The sequence below is a fragment of the Phalangium opilio genome, unplaced genomic scaffold (genome assembly GCF_054372755.1).
Source record: "Phalangium opilio isolate 3A_F unplaced genomic scaffold, DU_Popi_V2 ptg000070l_1, whole genome shotgun sequence".
Taxonomy (NCBI): domain Eukaryota; kingdom Metazoa; phylum Arthropoda; class Arachnida; order Opiliones; family Phalangiidae; genus Phalangium; species Phalangium opilio.
This window is the reverse complement of record NW_028324182.1, coordinates 12,779,249-12,797,713: the sequence shown is the minus strand read 5'-3', so window position 1 is coordinate 12,797,713 and position 18,465 is coordinate 12,779,249. Positions and strand designations below refer to the sequence as shown.

The following is an 18,465-nucleotide window of genomic DNA, read 5'->3' as shown; positions in this document are numbered from 1 at the left end:
AACATAGGGGTAGAGATGGGAAAGAGAGGGGGAAAGCCCTTCTTCTTGTCACGGGATAAAAACTGTTTCCAGTGATCATTCTCTCAGGATTCAACGGGTTGATGTATAGAGGAGGATGGAGAGCAGAGTGATGACACGTTTTTTTTTCCTTTAACTGGAGTTACAGTTAGCGTAAGGTGCTATGCGCAACTCGTGGGTGCACTTTGACCTTTATAGAATAAATAATATTTCTTAGATGAAGATTAAAAGTAACTGATACAGTATATTCCCGCAACTTCTTTTGACTTTGAAGGTCAATTCGATCTCTCTTTGTAATTATCCTCATTATGCTAATTACTTGTATCACTTGGCGCTAATCTGTAACTAAATACCACTGTTTTACTCGCTAATACAAACAATCTCTGATTCCATCGTTTGCCACTTTTCCTTTTTTTTTTCTCGAACCCTAAGCTTCAAAAGTGACCGCGATTAAGGTCAATACTGCTGGGAGCTGTATTTCAAATTCGGAAATTCGAGAGTGGAAATATAATAATATAAAAAAAATATTGCCGTATCGTAACGCTCTATTTACCAAAGATAAGAGAAAAGGGAGAAAGTTTTTGGAAGAATAAAAAAGAAAAAGAAAATCGCTGAAAACCGCATAAAATTGAAATCATTTATTGATGGGTCTTTGATTTTATTCTACTGCCCGGATATTGACCTTTTTCACGACCCGGTCAACAATTTTCGAGAGACCCCGTAACCTAAGATGGCATAGTTCAAATCTGTAGAAATAATTCGATTCTCGTTATTACGTTATCCCCTTGCGCCTTGTATTGTGCACCGCTGTATTGCGGGTGAAACATTTCTACAGGGGCTGGTAGAAAATACATTACATACGTTCACCCTGTAAGTTGGCTTCGCGTTTCGAAGCTGTTTAGAATTTTATAAATTTCTAGAAATGTAATTAGTCTTACCATTACTAAATCAACAGACGCATTAAGCTAAAAATAACTCAAAATTACCTCTAGTAAGCGTTGGGACGTGTTAGGTTTAACAATAAGGTCTGTTTCTATAAATAGACCTTTTTTCCCCCTATTTTTAGCTCGGTTATAAATAGAACATTTTTTATTCTTAATGAATGAAGGATAATTATAACCAACGTAATATTTAATGAATAATCTCCGCCTTATGTAAATGACTGCGGTTTTTTTAACCCAGTTTTTGCGTCGTTAGGCACTAAATCAAACAAACGTTGAAGAGCGTTGGATGAACTTTTCTCGACAAATTAGCGGGAAAGGAGCCCTCCTTTTTTGGCGGGGTAGCCCGGGGAAAATGATAATATGCAGTGCTCAGGAATTAAAACTAGATAAAGAAGTAACGTGTATATATATATATATATAAATTTCTCTCTCTCGCTCTTCGGCTCCCGGGCGTGGGTCATTAAGAGAGACTCTAGAGAAGAGAACGGAACATAGCTAGAGCAGCGGGCCGGTTCCTTTAAGGTCAGAGTTGAATCTCTTACGTCAGCACAGCACTAGGTCAATGGTCGACCCCGGAAGTTTCTCTCTCACTCGCAGCTGCTTTCCATAAATAAAATGTTAACTCCTCTAATTGCAGGAGGGGGGGTTTGCTTAAGAGTTTAATCCAAATTTAATTGGGCATGTCATATTCTGGACTGTTGTCATAATGCGTACGTACTTCCTAACTGCAGCTGATTTCCTCGCACTTAGCGACTGGTTTTGATATGTTACAGAGTCCGTATTTAATTTGAATAAATCTCTTTGATTGAACTTGGTACTAATACGCTTGTTTGTTATCGAAAGAGGGTCAATCTGTCAAAATATCGTATTGCCGGAAGTAAGCCCCTCCCTATAGCTTATTTCAATCCAATCCTCTTGAGTATAATTTATCGTATTTGCTAAAGGAAAGCGTGTAGAGTGATGGAATCGGGGGAACGTTTGACGTAGAATAAAGAAAGATTGGTACATGACGGCAGGTTTTTTTTTTATTTCTCCACTCTCGCTCTTCTTCATTCTATCCCGGCACCGTGTCCTCTAGTTCGTTAGTCATATTGTACTATTAAGGATTCGATTCGGTTCTTCTATACCCTTTTCCCAGATTGGATGTCCGGGACCCGGGGAAACTAGCCTTAGAGGAAGAGCGAGAGGTAGGGATAGGAGATGAAGCCCAGCTGTTTTGGTTTCTAAAAATATCTTCTTACGTGTCCCCCTTCGTTCTTTTCCCCCAATCCCTTTGACGTCATAGGTCCCTATCCTATACGCTGGCCCTTTCTCTTCGCTTCTTCGCGTGTCCCTTCTATTCCCTTCTCTCAGGGAGAAGCGAGAGCTATTTTTAGCTGACCCTGACAGCGAGGGTTTCGATCCCGGAAGTAACCTCCAAAAATTCATCCTAGGTCACTAGCGTCATTGCCCCCCGTGTGGGGAAAACGTTTCGTTCCCTCTCCTTGCAGCTTCTTTTTTACGTAATTTTCCCTCTTTCTCAAATCATCATTCTTCTTTATTTTCGATCGAAACTTTTTCCCGCCTTTTTCTATACTTTCTCGCTGCCTTATTGGTGCGTAAAATTTCGCGTACCAAACAGAGCCCGCTTCCACCAAAGAAACTTGGAAGAAAAAATAACTTTACCAAAGTTGAGTGCGAAAATAACGTAACTCCTAAACCTAATTCAACCACGTTTTTGTAAAGATACTTGAAAGCTATGGTGATACTTTACTGCGAATTGCTTCGTTTTAACTGTGGAATTAACATACTATTGCTGTTTAAATCCAAGTCTCAAGTGCATCTCATCTAAGGTTGTAAAAGTTATTCTTTAGTTTCTAGTTCATACTTGAGTTGGGACGTTTTGGCTCTACGTTGTCGTCCATCTGTCACGCATTCTTGCGTGTTTGGATGAAGTTGAAAAATGCAGGCACTCCTCACTTCAGGAGCATCGAAAGAGAATCTTTGACATGAGTCTTACAGTATGCTACCCTTTTTTCCGTGGCATACACCACCATTGAAATGTATTTCCCAATAGTTTTTTGCAGCGGTTGGAAAAAACTTGACCTTATTTACCCCTTTACTTAGAAACCTATATAGTAAGAGAAGACCATATTCTTCTTTTCCCTTCTTTATTTCCTGTCTCTTCTCGTAAATCTGTCTCTATCAAAACACTGTGTAGTTTTTAGTGGAAAAAGCTAGAGAGTTCTATAGGTTTGTCTTGTAACAGATACAAGCGAAGAAAACTAAAGACCCGGAGCGGCCGCGCTCTCGGAAGTGGGGGTACTTTTGGTTAAAGGATTACTCTCTTAGAAAATAAAAGGGTGAGGAAGGGTTAGGTGATGAGTGCTTCTAGAGAGGGTCAAGTTATATTATGGCTTGGCAAAGGTCCTTAACCTATAAAATAACGACTCAGCTAGAGTTTTAAGTGTTTTCCTTAGTTGCTCAATTGAAACTTGCTAAGATGGGAGAATATTCGCGTGTAGGAGTTAGTTGTATCGGTATTATGGATAAATTGATAAACAGCGTCGGTTTTCACAGCAAATTAATTTTAAAACTGCTGGTTTACTTTGATAGCGCATTGGTAAGCCTAATGCCTTTTTTTTTCGCTTATCCATAGGTTGACCCTTGAGGTCAGATGTTTTAAGTGATTTTATCTGTTGGTGACGAGTTGAACAGCTGAATATAATGGATTTTATTGAGTTTATAATGCGACTTTTGTAGAATATTGAGTTTTTTTGGCGCCTTGGCAACTCAGCACGAACTAACTTATCTCGATCTAGCGTTAGCAAACCGAAACTATTTGGGTATACAAAAGCTTTGAAAATTGGTTCCATTTATCTTTAAATTTTAATAAAGTAAACCAGTTTTAACCGCAAATGGTTTTAGGGGTGGTTATAGACTTTTAATCAACGGCTAGTTTAGTCGGGTACTATGATATAGTCATAGAGGGCGCGAAAAAAGAGGTAAACACGTGGTGTCGGTTGTCAAAACCGCGCTCGATAATATCGAGTTGAACAGCCCGGCCCGGCTACACGGTTATCTAATTAGCGAACAATATCTCGTTATCTTGAATTAGGAGGTAAATTATAATAATTCTAGATTGTGTAATCGCCTAATGCGCCAGTACCAATGTCCTTGGCGAGTTTAGTACCAGGGAAATAAAGGTGTTTCGATAATAGTAGTATAGATTTCCTCGTGATTGTAACACCTACTCGCCGAAGAAACCATGATTTATGAATTTCAGAGTGCCATTTAGGGTTTACGAATAGGTAGGCCTTGAAATATCATTGGTGGTGGCGTAACTCGAGTTCGCGTGTATTATTTGCATCGCGTTTGTACTCGACTCGACTCGGAGTCCGAATCGGTTTTTTTTTACTTGACGCGGGTTTTTGGTGGGGCGAGAAATTTGGTCTCATCCATTTTCCGAATCTGTAGAGTCCATACGCTCTCTCCCTCCCCGATTTTCGTAGAACACTAGAAAGTTGTTTTATTAATGAAATGGGTCAAGCGTGAAGCCTAAATTTAGAATGTTCGGTAACGTCGGTTGATACGAAACGTTAGCCGGTTTTTACGCATCTGAAACGCTCAATAATGTAGCTCATCTAGGTACTTTTATTCGTAAATATTGGCCAAAAAATCGGTGAGTATGGCTTCCCGTTTTAACCGGTGTACGCAGTTTTTTTGACGTTAGGCTTAGCGACCATTTCAGGGTGTTACCTTGACTACCGTTACCGTAGTATCCACTCCACAGCTGATTCTAGTCATTCTAACTATATACACGTTTTTCCCCCCGACAAACCAAAGGGCGCCGTCCGCCCTTAACCTATTTTACTATTTTTCGTGGTTTATTTTCCTCCTTCGTGGTGGAATTTTTAACGTTAGAGCTAAATTGTTTATTGGGACGAAATTGACCCAGTGGCGAATCGAGAGAAGAGAAAAAAAAACCCAAAAATATTTTAATGCCAAAATTCGTAACGTCAGTAGATTCAACCTCCTTAGAATGAAAGGATCTGTAGACGCGGTTTGCCCGTTATTTTATATCACTACCCAGATAAAAATAATATCAATTAAAAATATTAATGAAAATGGAGCTTACCAAGCTAAATTTCGACATTATTGTAAGTCCATTTTGAGATATTTTTAGACGGTTTTTATTTATTGTACATGGATTTCTGGTTAGTTTTTTTATTAAACCCCCGCTATGAATCAACCTAATTTTTTTACTAAGTTTAATATAAATTGAAAGAGAAATAAGAAATTATTTGAAAACGTTCTTACAATTCAAACACTTGTCCCAAATATCAGGGGGATTTTCTCTCACCTTTTTTTCTAGGGATATTTTTAAATACAATAGAATAAAGACCCATAAAACCAGTTTAGGTGTTTTTTTTTTATTTATTCATAACTACGGAAGTCTCGAGTCAGCTAATATTTATTTGTCTTATTTATAAAATTTATTCGAATTCATCTTAACCTAGCGGAGTACTTTGTACTTCTTTATCAATTCCTGTTAGTTATTAACAGTCGTTTGTTAGATTTCCATCTCCTTTAGTCGGTACCATGGTCGTACCTATACCGTCGGTTATTTGTAACTTGACTTGAAATATATATCAGTTGTCAGTATCTTTCGGTTTCGTTTGAAAAAACCTCCTACTCTGTTTACTATTGCAGATGTTGTACTCTGAGTTAGTAGTTGTATAAAAGTGTGTTTAAAGTATGGAGGAAGCCAACTTTCAATTCAGCAATGCGTCTGGAAATTATTTCGTATTATAAATTTTACTATTCAAATATAAAGACAGAACAATGTCGTATGACACAGCCGCTGCGTGGAATTGTAGCGATTTGCTGGTGTCGCGATATCTTCCCACAACTGCCGAAAGTTTTACAGGTATTTATTTATTTCAATCTTCTTTTCATTTTCTTCTTTGGGATTTTAACGACAATTGTGTGTGTCAAAATTTAGTATTGGGGAGTCTGGGAACCATTCTGGTCTGCGTTGGAGCTGTTTCAGTCTCCTTCGTTTTCGTTCTTTTCTTGCAAGAATCGATTACTCTTTTTCGATATTGGCCTCTCAATACTTATATTTTGATGTGGGGATGTCTAAGTATATTTCCCGTAGGTCTTTGACTTTTATTACCTTGAAAAAAAAAAATAATTGAGAGTCTAATTCTTTCGTGCCATTTTGTCAAGGTTACATGTTTCTGTCTCTTTTTAACAATCCTCGTTCCTCGAACCAGTGAATATACAAATCCAGTAGTACTATTGTAAATATTCTTTAACCTTTTACACATTATTTTCTACTATCTTGATTTATGTCAAGTGTTTTGACGGACTTTCTCTCTTACTTTTCTTTCGAAAGATATTTACCGGTGCCTTTAATTTTCTTCTTCAAATTGGTTGTATCCTACGCTGGAGGAGAAGAAACTCTTTTAGAAACTTTACTAGGTGAAAAGGTCATTCTTCAAGGTCCTCCTATCTGTTGCGTTTGTTGGTTTTGTCCAGAACCAAAGTTAACTAGGTACGTTAACTTTTAACGGTGACAAGAATTTATTTGTTTAAACGAAACGGGAATGAATAATGGGCCTTATTGGCCAACGCGGAATAGTCCAAGACGCCATCCATTTCCGGGGGGGGGGGTAATTGATCTTGCTTTTAAATACGATGTATTCTAATCTAATTCTAAAGAGCCGATAGGGTCTTCTCTATAAGAACCCATACCCTCCCGTAATGTTAAAGAAAAAAAAAAGTCAGATTTTAGGCTTAACGTCCCATTGAAAAAGCATGGGTTTTTTGGTAATCTACTCCATCGGATAACTTAAAAACTACAGCGAAGTTACGTTTCGGAATATTTTTAAATTAACCAGTAGTTAATGAAGGTGTGCCTTTTCTAAGTTTTATTTAAGACAAACAATAAGATATTTTAAAATAATTCGGTTGCAGTTCATTGGGTAATGATTCGGACAGTGTGAGCCTTTCCCGCTTCTTTTAAATAAATAAATTTCTGATGGCAATTTACGTTCGCACTTGGATTAATATTTGTTTGTACCCTGTAATTGAAACAGAAAACGTTTTCGTATTATGAAGATTTCCATTTACCAGCTCTTGTTTTTCCATTTAATCGTATTTATCATTACATTAGTAACTGACCATCTTGGCGTATATCGAATGGGAGAGGTACAGATTTCCCCCGTCCAACTTGTTTTTAGTTCATTTCTAATTAGGTGTTTACGTTAATTTTTTTAGTTAAACGTTGAAAGTGCAGCGCCATATTTGCTCCTATTAAATGGGCTGTCTTTCTTCGCCGGAGTATATGGGATTGTTGTCTTCACTCGAATGTGTTCGCGAAATATACCGGGGTTTCATCTCAGGTCAAAGTTCATCGTTCTCCAATTAAATTTCCTTTTAGTCAGGGCCCATTTTTTCGCCTTTGACTTCTTTGGAAAGTTGGGCGTTCTTCCGTGCCAGCCGCCCCTATCTTCTTACGCCACTGGATTGTGTAAGTTTACCTACAAATTCGTAAAATATGAAATAAATAAAAGAAAATTAAAGAATTTCTTCATTTTTAATTACGCAGATTTGCGGAGCGCGTTATTATTAAGCGAATGTTTTATCCTGGCAATTCTGGCTAGAATATTTTTCATGAGAACACCGCCATTACCGGCGGAAAGTGTCGATTCGAATTTGGACACTCCAAAAAGCGCCACTTGACTAGAGGCGGTCTGTTCTCTAGCGTTTTTATTACCGTTAGTTCCACCACCATTTATGGGTATTTTTAAAAAACCACCACGATTTTAGGAACAAAAAAAAATGGTTTTTTCGACCAAAATTAATAGATAACGCTAGGAATAGGCCTGTTTCATTTTAATTTAAGTTTTCGAGAAGAGGTTCTAGAAAGATGAGGAGATAAAAAATCAACAAGTTTAAGAAAAAAAAACAAATTTCCATTGAAACTTTAAGATAATATATAGTCAATTCGGTGCCACCCCCACCCCACCCTACCCCGCGATCCCATGTTTTTAGACAATAATACCTCGAGATGACAAAAAAAAATAATAATAACATACATGAAAATCTTCCTAATTAATTCAAACAAAACAACAAATTTAGACAAATACTTTTTTGTGATATTCGCGCACATTCACTTTCACTCACACTCCATATAGTATTGCCTTTTTACACACCACACTCTGCCTTTTTGCTCACTTTGAAAGGCAGGAACCACAGCGTTACTTCCTTTCGTTTATCCTACGTTTCTTCTTCTTCCTAAAAATGAGCTCAAAAAGATTATTATAAGATAATTATAGTACAAGAGATTAATATGCAAATTTTTATTTTTTCGTTATTTACCAAATGTTTCTTTTTTGTTAAACAAATAGGGGGACAAAAATTGTACAATTCGGGGCATTATGGGTTAGACTGTACGCTAAAATTTGCGCGCAGAATGTAATCAAGCCAAAAAGACGCGCAAATTTTAGTTCCTAAACCTCTGAAACGCCCGGAGACAAAATGTTTGACCCCTAACCCTAAACTCTTATCTTTATTTTTTTGGCAAATTTATAATGTTTTATTTGTTATATTATATATATATAGATATTTAATGAAAATAATATATTTCCAAAAGGTTCCTCTCTTTCAAAGCCAAAAATTTAAATTTTGCTCGCGATAGAACTCCTTCTAAATGACAAAGAAAAAAAATACCCTAAAAAATATAAGAATTATTCCATAAAATTGAGATAATAATCATAAATTACAATTTTTTATTAGAATATATATTCTTTAGGAGCACCGTTCCATTGCACAATATAATGAATTGTAATAAATTTAAGGCATTAGGTACATATCAAAAGAATTATATTTAATCGTGATGAGATTTAGTATATCAAAGTCAGTATTATAGGAAATTATTCAAGTAGGATATATTTAATCCAAATAATTTTTAGTTTGTAAATAAGATTTTCGTTTTTTATTTAGTGTAGGATATTTAAGCTGTATAGAATATTAAAAACAAAAAACCCTTATAACTGAGAGAAAGATTTAATTAGTGGGTAAAATTAAAATTGTGAATTATTTAGAAATGAGATCAAGCGGTTTTAAAGATATTTTATAATTACTACTGCCAAGATTTATTATTTATTAAAATTATAAGGAATTGATGTAAAGAAAAAATTATTGAGAAAGCTGCTGTGATGGAAGAATGTGTCGCGGCAGAATGGGCGTGTTTTCGCTTAAGCCCCTCCCCTTTTTGGAAAGCACGTAGAGAGCTTTCAGTTGGCTGAGTAGTACCAGTACGTCACACTTGCCAAGGTTCTGACAGCCATATTGGTGGGTATCAAACTATCAGCGTTCCTTCTGTATCCAATCCACCAGTATGGCCGTAAAAATTATCTCACCTTAACTCCTCCCCAACCGAATGCTCCCTATTGCACTGTAAAAGCTAGGCAGCACTTAACCAATTGTTGGCGTTTATGGTGTTAACGGGAAATTGCCAAAATGAAAAATAATAAATAAAAAAAATGTCACGATTACTGGCGTTTTTCGCCATATTGTTTACCACTTTAAACTTTTCCAGCCTGTGATTGGCTGAGAGGAAAGTACAAAGTGTCGCGCGAAAACTGCCGCAACGCTACGCTAATATCAGGAAATTTTAAAAGTGACACTAGGAATTATTATATCCGCTGGTATTTTAGGTTCAAAGCTCTAGACGCTGAGATCATGTCGACGGGATATTAAATCGCCTGCCAAATCTATAAGTATGTGTGCGACACCGTAAGATTTCCGTGTGTTACTTCTATAATTTCCTGGTAATGTATATCAAAGGAAAGCGGGGGACCATGTTTATAAAGAGAGAGAAAGAAAGATATATTTAAATGACCGCAATCAATCTTTATAAAGAATAATTATAATGCTTAAATTTTTACTTCAATTTAAAGTAATAATTTAATCATTTTGATTATAATTAAACCTATGAGGGGATAAAGATTTTATTGGGAGAGTATAAAAGTTAGGAATGTATATGTACCAACCAAAACGAGCTTTTCAACAAAAATTATTTGTGTTGGTGTGAAAAATTATGATGAAAATTTATAACAAACCATGTTTATTTTCTACCGAGCCAAGCAATATGTAGATTTAGAAAACTACTTAAAAATTAAAAAATAGGACTTGAAAAGGTGGGGAAAAATAAACACCAATATTAAAACAAAGCTTTTTTGCTTTTACAAAAATCTGGTGCTAAAAAAAGTACTGTATTTAGAAGAAAATGAAAATAACAACCTAAATTTGGAAATATTAAAAATAAATAAAATGACAGTGCCACTTGAAAAACTTAAAAAATATATATATTATATTTTATATTAATTTTTGTCGTTGAAGAACCATCGCTTTAGATAAGGTTTTTTATTTGTTTTTGAACACAGCTCTATTTTTAATATTTTTCGACATATCTTAAATGGAGTTACCAGAAGAAGCAAAAATCAAGTAGGCCTCATTGTTTATACGATCAAGGTCATCATGATGATAAAGGCAGACTATATAGCTCACAATCGCTCTCTAGCTGCCTCCATTTCTCAGAAATTCCGATTAGTTTCGTCTCTAACCTCACTGAGTTTCGTACTAAACTCATCTCTATCGCCTCTGAGTTTCAATTCAGAATTTCGGTATGTTTCCATTATTAACTTCTTTCTTTTTTATCATTATTGCAGCAGGACAACTTGTAAAAAATATTCCACTGCATGGCCTATCCATAGAGCGCGTTGCACGTTTTATACAACCACCTTGATACAGTGATGTAAACGGATGGTTGAAGGTTAGATAGACTCGTATTAAGTATACATGTGTTTGGAAAGAGCTGCTCCGTCACTGCTTTTACATTTACCGTGTCAGAGAGTGTCGAGAGGTTTTTCGCTAGTTTATCAAGTTAATCAGGCACGGTTTTTACTGAATTAATTCGAGACATCCTTAGCGTCAGTTATCGCCCCTTCTTATCCTGATTTCCGTTAAGTTTAACCCTAATTAGGTAGGATCGTCTTGAATTATTTAGAGATTTTATTGCTATTAATTTGATGATGTTTCTTACTGGTAATTCAGAAATGGCAACGTTGCCGTTTTAACAGCATGTGTTTTAATTAAACAGAACTAAAATAATATGACATTTAATGAGCTGTTGTAGAGACCTCTGGTGAGGCAGTGCCAATAGGTATAAACCCCAGGAATTACCCCTTAATATTCCCATCCCGTGTTAACGTAAAAGCAAACCTGTCATACTTATTGGTATTGTCTTATTTATGGATAGCATTCATTGTCATATACTTAGGATTAAAAATACCGAGCGAGTACTTGCCCGTTTATTTTTTGCGACAATCGCGTTTATTAATATAATACAACTGAAAACCTATTGAATTAATTTCTCGTTCAACAGCTGTACAATACGTAACCTTACTCCGCAACGAAAGACATCAGATTAGTTAATCATGGCCACCAAATGGGGAATACTTAGTGCCGGCAAAATTTCGCACGATTTTGTCACAGCCGTCAAAAGTTTCCCTGAAGGGGACCAACATCAAGTATTTGACAGTTTTTCTTTATAACTAAGAGTAACTAATGGTCTTAAGTATAGGAAGAAATGGGACAAACAGCGGGAGCCCATTTCAAAAATAAAACAACTGCTTTTTTTTCTTCTTTTTCTCAGTTTGTCGCAATCGCGGCCCGTAAACTGGAAGACGCGACCGCTTTCGCGCAATTGCACAATATTCCCCGCGCTTATGGCTCGTACGAGGAGTTGGCTAAAGACGCCGAAGTGGCAAGTTTTATTTTTAAATCTAGACCTTTTTTCCCCTCTTTCCGGGAAGGGATACGATCTAGACAATTTCATTCATGAATATGTCATCTTATTTTTCGGTTTCCTCGAACGCAGGAAGTGGTGTATATTGGAGCCATCAATCCGTATCACTATCCACTTGCCAAACTCATGTTGGAAAATGGTAAACCCGTTCTGCTAGAGAAGCCATTCACTCTTAATTTGAAACAAACTAAAGAGTTACTGGCTTTGGCCAAAGAAAAGAAGCTTTTTATTATGGAGGTATAATTGTATTTACGCGTAACGTCTTGCTTATAATTGCGCAATCGCGTAGCACACCTTATGGAAACCCTACCCCTAGACTCTATGCTTGCCCTAGAACATATTCTATCAAGAACACCTTCGTGTAACGCTGGTAGTTTACAAGGAATAGTTCTTTCATAAGCTTATATTTCTAAGGCATTATGGAGCCGCTTTTTGCCAGCGTACGAACACCTAATGTCAGCGATAAAATCTGGAAAAATTGGAGAGGTTCGAGTGGCCAATGTGTCCTTTGGTCTCCCTATAGCTAACGTTGACAGGCAAGATTTTGTTGAAACTTAACTTTTAGGGAATGAGATTGGCCATCTTGGCCTAAACTTAAACTTGTATCCAAAGGATCAGTCGCAAGGACCACGGTGGTGGAGGCATATTGGATCTTGGCGTTTACACACTCAATGCTCTTACCATGATATTTGGAGGCGAAAAACCAGTCAAGGTCGCGGCAGTTGGAAGCTTAAATGACAATGGTAAATACGAGGAATTTTATCTTCGTATAACTCGTTGGAATGCGTATCTCGGGTTCATCCTTCGCTTCTTCAATCTGAAATGCCGTGTGGGCGTGTAGTCGCGCCGTTGCGTCGCGTAGTAGGTAAACACGCCTTCATCGGTAACGTAGAGAGATCTTAATTCTCTCCTCGAGATACATATTTTCCTCTCAAGTACTTGTCTTAATAAAGACAAATGTCAAGTTTAAAGCCGTATGGTTTTTAAGGCGTGGACAACAACGTCAGCGCTTCCTTTTTGTACAGTGGTGGACGCGTTGCCAACATGATGACCTCGGCTGAAGTTCAATTACCGTGCGAAGCCGAGATTTTCGGTACAAAGGGTAAACTGAAGGTACGAACCCAATAAAACCTTTTATGGGTCACGAAACAACCTAAATCGTACTCGTATTTAGTTGAATTTCCCTATGTGGTGCCCGAATCAAGTTGTTGAGGACGACAAGACTATTGATTTCCCTATGCCAACCACCATTTTGCCATGCAACTTCATAAATAGCGCCGGCCTTTATTACGAAGCAGCCGAAGTTAGGAGGTGCCTTAAAGAAGGTAATGCCATAACAATAGATAGTAATGTTAATGAGTGACGCTGACAGTTTGAATTCAACTATTTAGGGCTTTTGGAATGTCCTCGTATGACCCACGCCGATACCGAACTTCTGGCCAGTCTCATGGACGAGCTACGTAAGCAAGTCGGTGTTGTCTTTCCCGAAGATGATTAAACATCTCGACTAGGGTATCCGAATTCCTCCAAGAAAACCTTTTATAATATCCTTTTTTGAAACCGAAATAAAAATAAACTTTTCATTCGTGCAGTAACTTGATTCTAAGTATATTGTCTCTTGTCTAACTCTGGCTTTCTGCTTATCGCTTCAATTCACTGGGATAACGTTCTTTACCGCGAATATTCCATTACAAGGAAGACGTATAATAGAACGCTATTCCGTAGAATAATTCCACCAAGATGGGAAAACCATTTGGATGAGCCCCAGAAGTTAACATGTAGCTTATGGATTGAAAATAATTTTCAAGTCCTGGAAATAATTTTAAAACGTTTTTAATCATTTAAGCATAAAACATAAAATTCTTAAGAAATTCTAGTAATTAGTGGTGAATTTAAGTAGCGAGACTTGAGATTCAAATTTCGCATTTAAAATTTGGCGGGAAGAGAGCACGTGGTAGGTACGTAAAAGCGCTCCCTATAACTAGGCGGGAAATAGGTGGCGCGCTTCGCCCACCATCGAAAATTTCATTGGATCATTCTCCTTTCTTCTCTGGAATTTTCTAGAACAACCTAGAGAAAACTTTCTAAAGGCGGAGAGTCGATCGCACGGTTATAATAAAAATGAATAACCGAAAGCCACCTTTTCATTTCGAAGACGGTAACCCGATAGATCGAGAAAAGATTTGGAAAAGATTCGGTTTTAGTCACAATCCCGAAGAAGACAGAAGAATGTTCGAACCATCGCCAACTAATCACCCGGGATGGCCCGGGGCCGATTGGCAAAGCAAATTTTACCGCGTAAGTGTTACGATTAGGCCACCCGGCCGCGCGAACAACTACCGAGCTTGTCCCCTTCCCATACCCTAGCTCTTAGGTAGATCACTCTCAATGTAGATGTGGAACTACTTTGTCACGACAGGTCCTTAGTAAAATTTCCCCAGTTAAATTAAACCAACGAATTTTTTTTAACAATTATTTATGCCTTGTATAGGGTTTTCCCCTCAACCTTAGGTTTTTGCGTGTATAGGATATTGACAGGAATCTGAGAAAAATTCATTTATTCATTATAGCCTCCTCAATTTGAAGATCCTGAATGGAGAAGCAGGTCTGCCTTTACCGAACCGGGTTCAGCTAGTCCTTCTTTTACCAGGCGTATGAGAATGGGCCCCAATTGGGCTGCAGAAGACGAGGCACCTTTTCGCGGTGTACATGAGAGAACACCACCCATGGAAGATGGAAATGATTCCGAGACCTCTTCCCAAGCTTCTCACGGAAGTCAAGGAAGCAGTGCAAGTGGAACTGGTCAACCCATGAAGGCCAAGATATCTCGCGAGCCCAGAGTTCATCACATCCCAATCATGGTGGAACCTAGGGATGGTTCTTCTAGTTCCGGGTACGCTTCTGATGGAGGTGGTGCCAACAATCAGGCCAATCATAACAAACAACAAGCGGGACCCGCTAGCGGTGCCAATCTCTCCAAACAAAACTCTGTGGATTCTAATATGGATACTGAGGACTACCCAGCTCCTAATGTTCACCAACTTAAGAAAAATTTTGAACAAGGCCAACAGCAAGAAAGACGTAGAGAAAGCTCCGTTCGTACCATCCCCATTAAGGTGATGCGCGATGAGGCCCCTAGTGTGTCCCCAAGAAGTCACCAACCTCCGGCAAGATCATTTTCCGCCAATTGCTTTGGGACTAACCATTCGGATATGCCTACTTCTCCTAGGCAAAGGAAGGCTTCCTCACACCCTCCCATGTCAAGCCCTTCTAGCACATTTAGCGCCCCACGTTCTAGCCCCAATGGACCCCACGTCACCAAGATCCCGGTGAATGTACAGCAACAAAAACGCGAGATATCTCCAGAGGCTTCCACCGAGAAAGAAAATCACACGAGAGTCAAGTCGACTCCAGATCCATTGGATGAAATTAAACACGTCTTGGAAGAATTGAACCCCTACACAAAGCAAATAGAAGAGTTTTCTGGAAAGCCACAAGACAAGGCTTATCGCTACTTAGACGAAATGTTGACTCGGTTGATGCTTAAGCTGGACAATGTGGAGACTAATGGACAGGATAACATCAGACAAGCTAGGAAGGCCGCTGTTAGGGATATTGAATCCTGGATTAGCGTCTTAGAAGCCAAAGCTAACAACAGTTCCTCTAACACTGTTAGTAATAAAAGTTTGGGTACTGTACCCATGGAAGCGGAAGTGGAGAGTGGAAAGCCCCAAGAAGGTCAACAAGCTGAACAGACTGAGGATAAAATGACTTTAGACAACCAAAAAGACGCCTGCCAAGAACCTCAGTCTACTGATGAATCGATGGAAACTGATAACAGCCAAAAAGTCACTAACCCTGAAAATGACATTGCTGGCGACTCTCAACCAACAACTGACAATCAAATTAAAGAAAGTTCCCCTACTGCCCACGCTACTTCTGTTGAACAGTGAAGATGAGAAAAATACTGTCCTATTTTTTGTGCGGCTAAGCTGTGATAGACAGAGAAAAGTCCATCTTATTTGGATACTTGGATTGTTGTCTTCAAAGAAGGAGTACGCGCGCTATTCTGCATTTTATGTTCCTTAAGGAATATACAAATAAATATAATTCAAAGCCTGTACAGGGCAACCAGTATTTTCTTCTTTTCATTTATTGAAAGTAATTATAAAACCAAAGGCAGGAGCTTTTTTTTGTACATAATTTCAGTGTTTTGATGGTTGAAGATTTCACATTTTCTCTTGTTATTTACTGTAAATAGCTTATTTATGCACTTAATAAAAATTATCAGTAAACAAAGTCGATTTATTTATCATTTTAATAACGCATCTGGGTTAACTGTCACGTGAAACCTATGTTTGGGGACCGATAAAGGCCAGATTCCTCTCCTAATTTTAACTCTGACGTTTTCGAGGAATCTGTCAAAAAAAAACCAAAAAAAACGCATTTTTAGATGTAAAAGAAATTTTTTGTTCCCTTTAACTAGCGCGCTTTCTCTGAGAGAATGAATATAGGGGAACTTGGGGTCTACTCCTATGTGCTTCAAACCAAACATAACCGGTGCTGATATCTCTACTCCCCGCCTGTCACTTAATTACTTCTTAAAGGACGAACAGTGCCCCGCTGTGCCGCACTATTTTCTACCTGTCGCCGTGAAAAGAAATTGTTTAATCAAATAGAACCAACTAGGACTCAAAACTCGTACAGTTCAACTAATCTCGCTCACTAGTTCCCATAGATATACGAGTAACCGTATAGTCTTGGTGATAGATCTGAACGAACGGTATCATAGTGAGAGAGCGGTTATAGACTAATGGCACCCCATGTTATTTCCCCATAGAGCTTAATACAGTCGAAGGCAGAGGGCTGCCATTACCCTATACTCGACAAACAGGCTTGATCTATAGTACATGAATTTTACTAGACAAAACCGTTCCGTAGGTGGCGCTGAGATCTTTCCATCGATCGCACATTTTTTTCGGGGAGTTAGGCCTAGGCCGGAATGGAAATGTTAAAGAAAGTAGTCAAAAAATCTAGTCTTTCTTTAATTTTAACCGAATATATGTGCGGATTTGCGTGATATATTTGAAGGTTAATGGTTTAATTAATTAGTTTTAGTATGGGACTGTCTCAGTCGAGTAAAAATAACGCTAATTCTCAACAACAACCGGTTGTGCCGCCTCAAAAGACGCCCGTAGTTGATTTAGACCCAGGCAGACAGATATCCCAAATTCGTAGGGAAGCCCAAGGATTAAGAAATCAAGTGGAATCTTTTTCGGGTCAAGCCACGGACAATCAGTACAGGTACTTGGACGAAATGTTAACCTCTTGTATATTGAGGCTAGACAACGTTGATACGGGAGGTAAGGACGAAATTAGGCAAGCTAGGAAATCGGCCGTCGTCGAAATACAATCTTGTATAACCATATTGGAGAGTAAAGTAGATTCACCAAACGGTGGTGGCCCTACGCAGAGTTCTTGAAATTTTCCATGTTAGTGTGTAAAGTAGTAATCAAATTATGTCTATAATCAAAGAAATAAACTCAAATTTATGGTTTTTTCAACCAAATCGCGGCGATTTAATCACTAAGAGGCCTAGGCCTTGGCCTCCAAAAAACTGGTCCGTATTTAGAACCAAACTAAAGACTACTCATTACTTGTATAAAGTTTAACTATTAATAATGAACAAATTTAGTCCCTCAAACGTTCGTTTAATGGGACTAATAATTTATTTTGGAAGCTACAAGCGTCACTTTTGTCATATTATATATAGTACTTCTCCAATTTAATGATTAATTAAAATATGCCAGCTTGCAATGTTGACATTTTAATTAGCTTCCGTAGATGCTCAGAAATTTACCAAATATAAATATTTTCGTCATAATTAATCGAAACTCGGCTATTTTGACTTAAAGTTACGTTTGAAATAAAAATAAATCATCCTCTTTAAATTATATTACATTAATGGTTAGTGAAAATGTTTTATATATATAATTTATGGCTTTAAAAAATCAGTCACTTTAATTAAGAATCAAAAGCCTGAAAGAAAGCACTGACACAATAAGAGTAAAATTATGTGTAAATCTTTATTAACTTAAAGAAATTAATAAGTTTTTGTTGGTTTTTAAGAAATATATTTTAAGGATTTTTCACTATAAAAAATAATTGTTATATAATTATTCCGGTTAAATCAGAGTTAGCATTAAAAAGAGAAAATAATTAAAATTTAAAGAGTAAAATTGTTTACATCCTTGGGAATTATTGGGGAAGATCTAGAGATATCAATTTTCTCTTGACTCTAGAGTGGGTGAAAAGTTAAGTTTCCTCTGAATTTTGGACCTTTCAAAAGAGTTGCCAAAAAAAAAATAAAAATCGAGTGGGGGGGGGGACAGATGGGAAGGGGTATGAAAGAAAGAGAGAAAGAGAGAGAGAAACATTGGTGGTCTCTAGGGGGACCCTTTCAGCACAGTCTAAACCAAACTAAAATCGACCTTGAATAAAAAAGAAGAGAGAAACACGACGTAGGTAGGAGGCCACACGTGTCCTCCTCCTCTATTTGGTTGATATCTGCCCAAGTACGGTAATGCCAACCAAGTCTCTTATTCCTCCACCCCCCCCCCATACCAAACTTTCTTTCAGCTA

At 37.7% G+C, this 18,465-nt stretch overlaps 4 protein-coding genes and 1 long non-coding RNA gene across 13 annotated transcripts in view; 4 read left to right on the top strand and 1 right to left on the bottom strand.

The window, feature by feature from the left end:
• The window catches only part of LOC149661733 (organic solute transporter subunit alpha-like), a 62,085-nt gene extending 51,769 nt beyond the window's left edge, over window positions 1-10,316 (top strand). Inside the window, exons 1-8 of one of the 6 annotated variants that reach the window (XM_089843292.1) lie at window positions 3,343-4,623; window positions 5,655-5,871; window positions 5,947-6,098; window positions 6,174-6,247; window positions 6,343-6,501; window positions 7,046-7,157; window positions 7,227-7,479; window positions 7,558-10,316. In XM_089843292.1, the coding sequence (XP_089699418.1) occupies window positions 5,787-5,871; window positions 5,947-6,098; window positions 6,174-6,247; window positions 6,343-6,501; window positions 7,046-7,157; window positions 7,227-7,479; window positions 7,558-7,691 (969 nt within the window). In that variant the 5' untranslated portion in view covers window positions 3,343-4,623; window positions 5,655-5,786 and the 3' untranslated portion in view covers window positions 7,692-10,316. Of the gene's footprint in view, window positions 1-785; window positions 889-3,337; window positions 5,102-5,129; window positions 6,099-6,173; window positions 6,248-6,342; window positions 6,502-7,045; window positions 7,158-7,226; window positions 7,480-7,557 lie in introns of those variants that run through there. The other 5 variants (XM_089843291.1, XM_089843286.1, XM_089843290.1 and 2 more) reach the window with 5 other exon arrangements.
• Window positions 5,875-7,686, bottom strand: LOC149661734 (uncharacterized). 2 transcript variants are annotated; one of them, XR_016368985.1, is made up of 5 exons: window positions 7,554-7,686; window positions 7,118-7,489; window positions 6,329-7,030; window positions 6,179-6,263; window positions 5,875-6,120 (listed from the first exon to the last, which is right to left on the bottom strand). It is a non-coding gene; the product is annotated as an uncharacterized LOC149661734 (long non-coding RNA). The 2 variants fall into 2 exon arrangements; XR_016368984.1 differs by having other exon boundaries at window positions 6,179-7,030.
• Window positions 10,317-10,481: 165 nt separating the features above from the next.
• Window positions 10,482-13,418, top strand: LOC149661732 (trans-1,2-dihydrobenzene-1,2-diol dehydrogenase-like). 3 transcript variants are annotated; one of them, XM_089843293.1, is made up of 9 exons: window positions 10,482-10,639; window positions 11,401-11,545; window positions 11,671-11,781; window positions 11,896-12,060; window positions 12,238-12,359; window positions 12,436-12,566; window positions 12,812-12,936; window positions 12,998-13,148; window positions 13,215-13,418. In XM_089843293.1, the coding sequence occupies exons 2-9, from the start codon at window positions 11,453-11,455 to the stop codon at window positions 13,319-13,321; spliced, it is 1,005 nt and encodes a 334-aa protein (XP_089699419.1). In that variant the 5' UTR covers window positions 10,482-10,639; window positions 11,401-11,452; the 3' UTR covers window positions 13,322-13,418. The 3 variants fall into 3 exon arrangements, with proteins under 3 accessions (XP_089699419.1, XP_089699421.1, XP_089699420.1); XM_089843295.1 differs by having other exon boundaries at window positions 11,671-11,785; window positions 11,900-12,060; XM_089843294.1 differs by lacking the exon at window positions 10,482-10,639 and adding an exon at window positions 10,771-10,788.
• Window positions 13,419-13,562: 144 nt separating this feature from the next.
• Window positions 13,563-16,122, top strand: LOC149661731 (uncharacterized). The gene is made up of 3 exons (XM_089843285.1): window positions 13,563-13,781; window positions 13,888-14,121; window positions 14,394-16,122. Exons 2-3 carry the CDS (start codon window positions 13,945-13,947, stop codon window positions 15,774-15,776), a joined length of 1,560 nt encoding a protein of 519 aa, XP_089699411.1. The 5' UTR covers window positions 13,563-13,781; window positions 13,888-13,944; the 3' UTR covers window positions 15,777-16,122.
• Window positions 16,123-16,757: 635 nt separating this feature from the next.
• On the top strand, window positions 16,758-18,048 carry LOC149661730 (BAG domain-containing protein Samui-like). Its single transcript, XM_089843299.1, has one exon. The coding sequence runs from the start codon at window positions 16,943-16,945 to the stop codon at window positions 17,303-17,305; it is 363 nt and encodes a 120-aa protein (XP_089699425.1). The 5' UTR covers window positions 16,758-16,942; the 3' UTR covers window positions 17,306-18,048.
• The last annotated feature ends 417 nt before the right edge of the window (window positions 18,049-18,465 follow it).

What these genes read in the sequence shown, in the direction of transcription:
- LOC149661730 (XM_089843299.1), top strand. Translation starts at nt 16,943, where the DNA reads ATGGGACTGTCTCAGTCGAGTAAAAATAACGCTAATTCTCAACAACAA.
- LOC149661731 (XM_089843285.1), top strand. Translation starts at nt 13,945, where the DNA reads ATGAATAACCGAAAGCCACCTTTTCATTTCGAAGACGGTAACCCGATA. An exon ending in GGCAAAGCAAATTTTACCGC is followed by an intron (nt 14,122 to 14,393) that starts GTAAGTGTTACG and finishes TATTCATTATAG; the next exon opens with CCTCCTCAATTTGAAGATCC.
- LOC149661732 (XM_089843293.1), top strand. Translation starts at nt 11,453, where the DNA reads ATGGCCACCAAATGGGGAATACTTAGTGCCGGCAAAATTTCGCACGAT. An exon ending in CTGAAGGGGACCAACATCAA is followed by an intron (nt 11,546 to 11,670) that starts GTATTTGACAGT and finishes TCTTTTTCTCAG; the next exon opens with TTTGTCGCAATCGCGGCCCG. An exon ending in TGGCTAAAGACGCCGAAGTG is followed by an intron (nt 11,782 to 11,895) that starts GCAAGTTTTATT and finishes CCTCGAACGCAG; the next exon opens with GAAGTGGTGTATATTGGAGC.